General features: G+C 43.1%; 1 protein-coding gene across 4 annotated transcripts; it reads left to right on the top strand.

Annotated features, from left to right (window-relative positions):
* Positions 1-8,254: 8,254 nt before the first annotated feature.
* On the top strand, positions 8,255-10,022 carry LOC147428343 (uncharacterized). 4 transcript variants are annotated; one of them, XR_015185998.1, is made up of 3 exons: positions 8,255-8,382; positions 8,480-9,081; positions 9,664-10,022. XR_015185998.1 is itself a non-coding variant. In XM_086496997.1 (2 exons), exons 1-2 carry the CDS (start codon positions 8,329-8,331, stop codon positions 8,828-8,830), a joined length of 405 nt encoding a protein of 134 aa, XP_086353123.1. In that variant the 5' UTR covers positions 8,255-8,328; the 3' UTR covers positions 8,831-9,101. The 4 variants fall into 4 exon arrangements, 1 of the variants encoding a protein (XP_086353123.1); XR_015185997.1 differs by having other exon boundaries at positions 9,607-10,022; XR_015185996.1 differs by having other exon boundaries at positions 9,599-10,022.
* Positions 10,023-11,793: the final 1,771 nt, after the last annotated feature.

Raw genomic sequence — 11,793 nt, 5'->3', positions numbered from 1 at the left:
ATTTGAAAAAAACAAAAACAAAAAAATCATTCACTTATTTTTGACTAAAAACTCCCCCTCAACATATATGTATATCACAAAAACCATTTCTTGACCTTTTTTTTTACTTACAAGCACTCAAAGTCTACTTTTTTGAAATTCTTTTCTCCCCCCCAAAACAAAAATCTTTTTTTCTCTCCTCCTCCTCCCTCCCCTCTCCCTGCCCACTTCTTTGCTCCTCCCCTCTCCCTCCCCTTTCCTCTCTCTCCCTCCTCTTTTCATCCTTTGCTTCCTCACATATCAGTTGCCATGGTGCTCAATGACATCACAAATTGTGTTCCTCCAGCACCACGTACTCAACACACTATAAGCGTACATATTTGCTTGCCCACTGCATTTGCACTGAAGGCCGCACATGTAGGTAAGTAGAGATCATCACAAGAGCATCATGCCGTCGGTGAGAGTAATGTTAATATTTGAGTGGATGGCCATTTGTGCCTGTATGATCCTATAAACCTCTTCCAATTATCACTTAATGGCCTTTCAAAGTTTCTTCAATATTGTGGGAGGAAAGAAGTAGGCTTGTTAGGTTATTGCAACCGGTTGTCTATGGGTGCAAGTGATTCTTTGCATTCATGGATGCATTAATGTCAAGCTCTTTAGCTCAACACATTGGCATTACAAGAAAGAATTTCCTCTTCAAAAAGGGAGGTTGTAACTCTCCAACAAAAAATGTACGAAAAGGATACCCACATTATGAAGTTTGGCAACACCATCACACATTTGAAAGAAACACCCCTTGGTGCAAGTCTCAAGAGAATAGGAGCACATGTTTCATCCATTGAAACACTTGCACATATAGGTGGAGCATGCAATCGATGAGTGAAAACCACAATGTGATTTGTTCTTCACTTGCAAGAGACATTAGGAGACATGCGGTGGAACAAATCAAGATGATCGAGTCAACCTTCTTACTAGTTGTCTCAATATCCATGATGTGATTTCTATCTTTCATTCACCTGGGGGGAAGCATATTAGTGATGTACTCACCAAGGAGATTATGCACAAATTGGCAAATATGGTTAGTGAGGATGATGTGCAACAATCTTGTGATGAGTCTAGGATCAATATCAAGCCTAAAAGTTTATTTTTCAACTCATAGGATGCCCTACAAGAGCGTGGCACCGTGGAGAACATGTTTCTCATTTCGCACAAGGTCAACCTTTGCAAAGAAGGCCACAAACAAATATGTATTATCTTGCATTGGGACATACCTACACATTGAGGACACAATGTCTGCTTCACTTTATGATTTATTTACGTCAACGACAAGAAAAAAAGCTAGGAAAAAGTCCATAAGATCTTCATAGAAATGCTTCCCTTACACAATGTGGATCAATATATTTGTGGACCTCAAAATGCTTTAGCAAGCTATGCTTATATTCTATGAATTATCTCAAGAAGGTCACACAATATACTTCTTACTTTTGGTTGTATTCTTGTTATCATAGATTGTGATGTCTATGGTCTTACCTCTACTTGTTTTGCAGCGGTTGGCACAAAGGTCGCTTTTGTGCTGAAACTCAATGAGCGTCAATAGTGAAAGGTTGAAGGCTAGAGAGGTTAAGTGTCACTCTAATGAATGAAGCACTATTACAAACAAAGCAAAGGGATTCATTCAAGTCATCTCCCACCCCATCTACAATGTGTAATCATAGATAGACATTTGGTGGCTGGGTGCTATTGAGGTGCCGAAAGAGATTGTATTTTCATGGAATTTTGAGAGACCTCCATGGATTACAGAAGTAGTACACTTCCAACTTGCAGGTGAGAAGTTGGAGATTGAGAGTTTAGGTAGCTTTGATGTGGAATGGCACATGGGTAGGGACTTAAAGACCATAAAGTGTTTTCTTGGTTACAAACATGGGGCTTCTTTACTCTATCCTTGTCCATTTTGCAGTTGGGGGTACAAACCTAACATAGAAAAAAAAGCACAAAAGAGCTCTGCAAAGGGTGGTTCAATGCTTCCATGGCAAGCGGATGGAGACAAAGCATTGGACAATTTTCATGTCAGAGATGAAGGTAGGGAATGGAAAGTGTTTGTTTTGAGATGCCCCATGCTCAACGCTCCAAATTGTGCACTAAAGGACAAGTCTTGGAATCCCATATCTCCAAATTTTCTCTATCTAATGTATATTTTTTTTTGCAAATTACACGCATTCATGCACATTTTTGATAGGCTATTGAAGCTCCACATTAACTATGCTTTCATAATGAAGCCATTACAAAAGTCCCAAAAAGTGATCATTAGGTTGGAGGCACTTCTCAATTCCATAGGTCGTCACGGTGGAAATGTGTCAGTTTTTGTTGCAAAGAACATAGGGGAGGTGCATGAGATCGCCCAACAAGTTTCAGTGAGTGGACAAATAGCCAGACACTTCTTGAAGAAAGCAACACGTGGAAACTCATGCCAAGATAATGCTTAAAACAACTCCAACCACAAGGTAGCTAACCTTTGGGAGCTGTGGAAGGAATTGTGCAAAGCTACTACTGACAATGAGTCAAATGAAAAGCTCGCAAATAAGCACAAGCAAGTTTGGGAAACTTTTGATAGAATGGACAACCTTATGGGTCTTACCATCACAATAGAGGAGCAACACCAATCATTTCAAGTGGTGTTGGACGAATTTCACCAAGTCGATATTTACCCTTGCAAGTTTTTGTTGTAAAGAACATAAGGGAAGCGCATGAGATCACCCAACAAGTTTCAATGAGTGGACAAAAAACCAGACACTTCTTGAAGAAAGAAACGCATGGAAACTCATGCCAAGATAATGCTTAAAACAGCTCCAACCACAAGGTAGCTAACCTTCGGGAGCTATGGAAGGAATTGTGCAAATCTACTACTGACAATGAGTCAAATGGAAAGCTTTCAAATAAGTGCAAGCAATTTTGGGCAACTTTTGATAGAATGGCCAACCTTATGGGTCTTGCCAGCATAATAGAGGAGCAGCACCAATCATTTCAAGTGGTGTTGGACAAATTTCACCAAGGTATTTACCCTTGCTTGGGGTGAGAATAACATCACACATTACATGGTAAACCATGTCATGTAGTGAAAGTATTATAAGAGACCAACCTTATGAGTCTTACCAGCACAAGAGAGGAGAAATGCCAATCATTTCAAGTGGTGTTGATCGATTTCACCAAGATCTTTACCCTTACTTGGGGTGAGAATAACATCACACATTACATGGTAAGCCATGTCACATAGTAAAAGTATTATAAGAGGTTGTTTTTATTTTATTATTTGCATCATTCTCTTGTGTGAACAACATATCTTATTTGCACATGGAACATTTTTCATGCACAAATATGGTTCTCTTGAGATTTTAGCACTCAAGGCATGTAGAAGTCCCATTATCAAGCTAGGGGGGTGTACTTTGGTACAATCTAATTATTTGGAAGAGATCTTCAACTGGTTCTTTCACACAAAATTTTCTCGTAAGCTTGTGCATGACAATCCAAGATTGCAAGGAAAGTGTGCAAATTGAATCATCAAGAGCATAACAACGAGTGGCAAATGTCACAAGACCCCGCCAAAAATGCAACATGGCGCTAACGCAAGGTACAAGGGTCAAAGTCGATTCAACGTCATTAACTACTCCACGTCAATGCAAGGTTCGGCAAGGGTCGAGGTGGATTCACTACTTTCTATACATTCACTTTTATTAGAGTTTGGAGGCAAAAAAGATAGCTTTTTAAAGAAAATTATAATGTGAAAGGGTCCTACTAAACTTGGCTCTTATAAAATGGACCCTTATAAACATAAGATCCACTCACTTGTCACTTGGTTCTTCTTCGTAGGTGAGCTCTCACCATACCCCATGGTGTGCACCAAGCAAACCGCTAAAGAGCATCCGCCTATTAATAAAAACACTCTCCAAGGTTGCAAGAAGCCAATGCGGCTTAAAAACACAAGTAAACACCCACGAACACCTAGTCATTCTTGGTGCTCCTCATGCTTTGGGAAAGGTAGCTGAGGAGAGGACTCATCACAAGCTCATGAGAGACAGGCACATGAGCAACAATAAGCACAATAGACACCATGTCAAAGTTTCAAGAAACATGCCAAACGATGGCCAGAAGAAGAAGAGGAATCCTCCTCCTCAAAGGACAGGGAACAACCGCCATGCCAACAAGTGCAAGGAGGAGGGTCTTGAGCTCGAGTAGTGCATACAGACAATGAATTAGAGACAGAGCTACCATGGTAGTGTGCTAAGATATCGTGCACACACCGGGTACCAGTGGCGGAGAAGACACTACACCATGGGCAATGAGCTCTCCCTACAACACAAGATTGGTAGGCAAGGAGACAGGAGGACGATGAGGAGCGGAAGGAGGTTGCACCACTAGCGACGAAGCATGTAAATTGACGTAAATCTGATTTTTTTAAAAACGCAAGCACTGCCCACCAACAAATGTGCAAGTGCCTCCTAGACAACCCCATTGTCGTCTCAAAATCGCAAGGGCATTTGCAAAAATCCGGCATTGCTAGAAGACAACCGAGGTGCTCATTCGTCGAGCCCCCTTTGCTTGCACAGTGAAGAAGGTGCTCCAAAGCTATGGAAATCAATATAGAATGCAAGCAATGGTGTTGGAGGTGATTCAAGAAGCTGTGGAGGCCCACATCATTTTTGTGTTAGAGGATACCAACCTATGTGCCATACATGCAAAGAGAGTGACTATACAGCCAAAGGACATGCAACTTGTGCACCGATTGAGGTGAGACTTCAAGCATTAGTCGAAGTGAAACTTATCTTTTTGTATTACCCACCCTACTTTTGTATTAAAATATTTTGCTCACAACTAAAAATTTAGAGTTTTATATAGTCTATTCCAAAATCATTTAAGTTTTTTTAGCTTCTTAATGTTTTTAAGTTAAAGGATGTGTGCTAGTGTAGGGGGGAAGAGGGTGTATTTATGCATGGACACTTAAATTTAAGCACAATTTTATCTTTTTTTGGTGTCCTGGAGTGCACACAAGAAAAATCAAGGAAAAGGGAAGGGGGGGGGGGGGGGGGGGTGGCCACAAGGGCGCATATATCAGCCAAACAGAGGTCCCTGTTTGGCTGATATGTGGCACCCTTGTGTGCACTCCCCTTTTCTCTTCTTTTACCCTTATCTACACTTTAGGACACTAGAAAAGCACATAATTTTCTTGAATTCAAGTGTTCATGCACCCATTCAACTTTGGCTCCACTAGTGTCAAGAGGGAGGGTGAAGTAATATGTTGACACTTCAATTATAGACGGAGTTGAGCTTTTCTCGTGTCCTAGGGTGCACACAAGGCCAAAAAAAGCCAAAAGGGGGGTGGCCATGAGGGCATGCAAATCATCCAAATAGGGACCTTCTAGTATCGTGGGGTACACACAAGGCTAAAAAACACAAAAAGGGGGGTGGCCACAAGGGCGCACAGATCAACCAAATAGGCACACATCCATTCTTTCCCTCTCCCTTGATTGAAGCAGCAGTTACAATGAGTTATTTGGCAAAGCAAAAATGACACCCTTTAATAAATGACAACACCAAGTTTATGATTTTTTAGAAACTTTGACACATAATTGAAAATAATGTCCAAGATAGAGAGGAACCTGCATGTATTTCAGTAGTACTTTGAAGGAAGATTGTTACATCATTCATTTGAGGTGCCTATAATTTTCTTAGCCATTTCTTGGAATCTCTCTTGCGCATAAGGCAACTCCCTGGCCAAGAGGGAGTGTGCTATCGTCTTATGGTGGGTCAAGCCAACAAAACGTATATCCCTATATGGGCAAGCACCTTGCCATGGAAGCCAATGCCCAATGTAGTGCATACAAGGGATCTACGCACTAGGAACAAAAGATGAGAAATTTGGACAATGGTGCTTAAGCACAAAACTTTGCTCAAGACTTTCAAAGACCACACTTGAGAGGGGGAATGGGGGAACACACCTAGCACACAACACAATGCTTCACTATAGCTCGCGACATTCACATCACCCCTATCCTCTCGAAAAACACCTTCAAAAACACAATTCCACTAGCAGAGCATCGTCCACACACACATCAACACACATACATGCACACCACACACTCACACTCGATGAGATCGGCTACCCACACACATTTCACAACTCATTTCGACTGCACACTGTTGCCACACACAACACCTCTCTCTCCCTTCCATTCTATACACAAATATGGCCCGGAGAGGCACATCTCCTCACACACACCGGCACAACACACAAGAGCTGAAGAAGTAGAGAAGGGGGCAATTGGAAACGACACTCAAGAAATGGCTATGAAAGCCCAACCATGCTCCAAAAGCCACCATATACAAACTCATTTACAACCAACGGCGCACCCACTTGGTCGACAAACAAAAAACACACGACTTGGGCTCTGCAGGCACACACATCTCTACACAAAGAAGCCCGACGCCAATCTTACTCACTCTCCTTGGCTCTCTTGCAAATGGCAGACAAAAAGTCCCTTGGTTAAAAGCATAAAAAATAACTTTTATAGGGGGACTCCAGTCATTTTCGGTATTTGCACTCTCATTGGTCCATTTGGCATCATTTTTTGGAACTTTGGAAGAGGGGCACCGCCCTCTGCTTGCTCTCTTCTTGAACCGAGGGGGTTGCACTAGCAACATCGCTAGTGCCCCATGGCACACTTCAAATTTTTACTTCATTTTTCTCTTTCTCTCCACTTTGGACCTCCTTTGAAACTGCCCCTTTTGACTGGCACTTTGATCGGATTCGACCACACCTTTGAACCCCAATCAACGCCCCCTTTGGAGCTCTCCAAGCTTATCTTCTCTCTCCCTCTTGCACGCTTTGAACCTCATCTCCCCTCCCCTTTGCACTAGCGACATCGCTTGGGGGAGGAGGGGCTCCTACCTCTTTGCCCTTAAAAAAAGGGGGCCCTTCCGTGCGTGGAACACTGCCCCCTTATGGGATGTCATGTCATCACTACACATTGCCACCCGACAACGGCATCGGTCGCCGTCTCTGCACGCCTGCAACACCACCAAAACCACCTAATAGGCCACCTACTGCCTTGCACACAACCGCACGCAATCCAGAGGTGCCGCCACCATTGCTCTCTCTCTCTCTCTCTCTCTCTCTCTCTCTCTCTCTCTCTCTCTCTCTCTCTCTCTCATACTTTGAACCTCGTCTCCCCTTCCCTTTGCACTAACGACATAGCTAGTTTTTTTTTTTTTTTTTGGGGGGGGGGGTTGCTACTCTTTGCCTTCAAAAAAAATTGGCCTCTTTGGGCGTGAGAATGTCCTCATGGGCTGTTCGATCACATCATCACCGCCTTCATACTAGCGTCCACTGGCATTAACCGCTGGTCGCCGCCACAAAACCGTCGTTGTCTACCCTCGAATGCTGCTCGCGCAGCTCTGGCAGCACGCCATCGCCAAGCTCTGAGAGCCCACCCTCTCTCTCCTCTTAGGGCCTGTTTACACGCACACTAAAATGGTGCTTTTCTGGCCTCCAATGGCGAGATGGTGTGGCCACATGAAAAAAAGGCATGATGGTGTTCTGATGTGAAATAGGTGTAATAAAGATGCATACCGAACCCCTAGATGGTATTCACGGTTTTTGAAGTGGTATTAAACATTAAAAAGGTGATTTCACTATTATCAAAGTTGGTTTCTCTTTCACCAAGCGTGAACACGGTTATCGAGGGCCACCACTAACCATTCAAAGGCACCAACCCTCACAAAAGTGTGCCATTTTGCTCAGCCTGTAAACAGGCCCTTATGCTCTCTCAATGGGCCACATTTTAGGTCTTATACCCTCCCCAACTAGCAGGCGGCCTCGCATGCAGGTTCTTTAACCACCACATGTCATGTCACTTTCAAGAAACTGCAACCCCCTGCTCCGTGCTTCAATGCCCAAGACGCAAAGCCTGGCCGAAAATTCACCGTGTCAACTCCCAACCACCCAACCCTTGTCGCATTTTGAGACTCAGAAGCCCGCAAACCAAGGCCACCAAAATAGGGGGGGGAAAATCATATGGCACCACTTTGTCAACAATTGCACCCAACTTCGACCGCTTGTATCTCGGCCACCACATCTCTGATTGACGAGCTGTCAACTTCGTAAGGCAAGGGTGACCGGACATGATTTGTCCGGCTGCTTTTGGTGTGAAACATGTTTTCAAAGAGGTGGTTGAAAGTGGGGTGTGCACGTCCCTCATCGTGCTGTAGCCTGTGGGTCAGCTTAAGAGCGAATGCGGGCACGAGTCAAGGTCAAACGGGCCATGCTATGCTCCGCTTGAGCTTTCAACAGACAAAATGCCACGGCCGCAATGTTATAGCTACACTCCAAGAATCAGCAGCAGGGAAGAGGTACAATATAACCAACTCTCTCTCTCTCTCGCTCGCTCGCTCTCGTTAAGGCCGCTGCTTATTGAATCAGTCGTTGTATGCTATGTCTTTGGGACAGATGATGCAGAGATCGCACAGCCTGCATATGCGTGGCGGGGAGGGAGATCAAGGGGCAGCTTCCCCGGCGGCATCGCCGGCCGCAGGCGCCACGATGTGGGTGCCCAATAGCTCTCAGGCGCCTGTGCAGCGCAGCATCAGCGTGCTGGTGCAGGAACATCATCATGTCAATATGAATGGAGCAGCTGCTGGTGACGTCGATATAGAAGCCAAAGATGTCGAGCACGACAATGGCAGCGGCAAGGCCCGATTGAAGGCCGAGCAGAGCATCCACCTCATCCCCCTGGTGCTGTTCCTGTGTGCCCTCATCCTCTGGCTTAGCACTCCTTCCACAGGTAAGCCAACTATGTAACTACCCTCCAAAATCGAAGGTCAAGAATGCCGAGTTCGTATCTTCAGATCTACACAACAAAAGACGAGAAGAGAAGAGAAGTTTTCTCCATCGCCGGCCACAGACCCCAATCCCTGTAGGCCATTGATGTTGAGGATCCCTAATTAGCAAGGCTTCCAATCTCACTCGATTGGGAATTGTTACTATCTTAGTAAGGCTAGCAAGCTAATCTACCCCATGTTCTACAGAAGCTTTCTATCAACACATGCAAGGTACTGTTTATGTTGAGCCACTCCAAGGATATCAATCCAAGATTCCTGTGTGTGTGTGTGTGTGTGTGTGTGTGAGTGAGTGAGTGAGAGAGAGAGAGAGAGAGAGAGAGAGAGAGAGAGAGGGAGACAAGAAGATTTAAAATTTTCCATGTAGGAAAAGGGAGCCTTTTTTAGTGTTTTTCATACAATACATAACATCATGAGCTTCTATACGGGAGGCACGGCATACCTAGCTAGGTACGATTGGGGGACATCCCCTGCCCCCAATCGTACCTAGCTAGGTATGCCGTGCCTCCCGAACAGAAGCGTCGGTCCCTTGCCCCAGTCGTACCTAGCTAGGTATGCCGTGCCTCTTGAACAAAACTCATGATGTTGAGGTAAGTCATAATGTGGGAATTATTGTGAGAATCTGTCCAAAACGTCTTGTGAGAGAGAGAGAGAGAGAGAGAGAGAGAGAGAGATTCCTTTAGACTATCCTTGTTGTACCTCATATATTGTTACTCTTCCATATTTTCAGATTTTCAGCATTGCAGTATAGTAAGGACAAGTACTCACACACTCAAGTGCTGTGTGTATTTTCAGCATTGCAGTATAGTAAGGACAAGTACTCACACACTCAAGTGCTGTGTGTATATGTATGTATGTGGAGAGAGACGAAACAAGGAGACTATCCTCAGCTATAAGTCATGAGAATATTTTTACCAGAGATTACTTTGGTCGAGATTAACAGTACCCATTCATCCCGCCATAGATCCCATGAGCCCATGCCTGTGGAAGCTATATATATAGTGGAGGGGAGACTATCCTTGTAGTGTGTTTAAACATGAACATAGCTATTTGTATGTACACACTTCTCATATCCTTATGTGAATCACAACTTGGACTATAAAGATTTGGGCTTAAATAAGAGGCCTTGCACACCAATGGCCCTTTCTTCATTTCGTGAGTTTAGTCTACTGTATGCAAAGACAATTTTGCTACAATTGTTGCTAGTTCAATATTGCCATAGTTAATGTCTTTAGGAAACGAATAATGGCTTGTGGAAGTTTCAACTTTGAAACTTAGCATGTAGGCATAGTTTGCCTTTTCTTTCTCCTATTCGCATTGTCGTTTATGCTAGGTTTAGAAGTAATTGTGGTTATATTTGTACTCGGCGGGGGAGGGGATGGGTCACTAGAATAAAAATTGCTTATCACGTGGGTTCAACAATAGAGATTATTTTATTCTATATTTTCTCACATATTTACATACATAAGGGTGTCAAAAAAATGATTTTGAAAAAATTTTTTACAGATTGAATATGAAAAAGGTTCTTTTTATTTGGTAAAATTTTCACAGCTAAAGAGTATTATAAATAGTCCTTGAACACACTTGATATGTAAGTTTTACATATAGTGACCCCCTAGAGTATTTGTAGGATGTAGTGTAGGTTGCATCGCTCAATACATGATCTTAATAGCCCTAACCCAAAAGTACATTTTTATCACTCTTAAGACTATTGATATGTCGTTTGTTGCTTGTGTTGATGCAAACATAACCTTGATGGCCTGACTCAAAGGTGCATGTATGTTTGTATTATGTCTTTAATCTTACTAATGTTGCAACACATATGTTACAGAAGGTAGTAGATACAACCAATGTCTAGAAGCATTGCACAAAATTAAGATTTTGTAGGTGCCGATGCAACTACTTGCTCTAGTTTTGACAGTACAAGTTTTTAGCAACTGTGCCACCTACTCTTGAGGAGGTTTGATGGGATGGTTGGGATGCATAATTTCAATATTTGATTGAATTCTCTTTTAAATGTAATGTTATCCAACATACTTTATTGCAAAGGACACATGCAATACAATTGCAAGATGTGTTGCATATATACATAAGAAACATCGATGAAGGTGGCAACATTGAGAGTTTTCTAACCAAGCTCAAGAGTATGTCCCCTACGATAGGGGAAAATTTGTTAATAGGTGAAATCTACAAAGATGCTCTTTCTATGATTCAAATGGTGTAGTCAATGGGTGATCTCTCTCTCTCTCTCTCTCTCTCTCTCTCTCTCTCTCTCTCTCTCTCTCACACACACACACACACACACACACACACACACACACACACACACACACAGAGGAATACAATTGCAAGATTTTCATAGGTTTATAACGAAGCTCGTGTTGCATTTATACACAAGCAACATCGTTGAAGATGACTACATTAAAAGGTTTGTGACAAAGCTCAAGAGTATGTTTCCTATGGTAGTGAAAAAATCATAAATAGGTGGAATTGGGAGATATGCTTTTTCCATTGTTGAAACGGTGGTAGTCGATTGGCTTAGAAAGATCTCTCTCTCTCTCTCTCTCTCTCTCTCTCTCTCTCTCTCTCTCTCTGTGTGTGTGTGTGTGTCTCACACACACACACACACACACACACACACACACACACACACACACACACACACAACAGAGGCAGCTCTCTAATAAGAGGCGCACTCTCACAAATATCTCGCCTTCCTTCTTAGGCTATGGTCACGCGAGGCTTAGTTATTAGTTATAGATAACTATGCCAACTATGCCCAGACAGAGCATTAAATGAATAACTAAGCCTCTTGCATGGTCATGCAAGGCTTAGTTATTCATTCAACCTTCGAACTATGCCTTGAACTTCACAACTATGCCAAAATTAGCATAGACTTTACAAAGGGTAGGAATAGTTATTCAT

Source organism: Adiantum capillus-veneris, chromosome 23, assembly GCF_014529385.1.
Source record: "Adiantum capillus-veneris isolate H3 chromosome 23, ASM1452938v2, whole genome shotgun sequence".
NCBI lineage: Eukaryota > Viridiplantae > Streptophyta > Polypodiopsida > Polypodiales > Pteridaceae > Adiantum > Adiantum capillus-veneris.
Note: the sequence above shows the minus strand (reverse complement) of the source record. Positions and strands in the feature narration are given on the sequence as shown.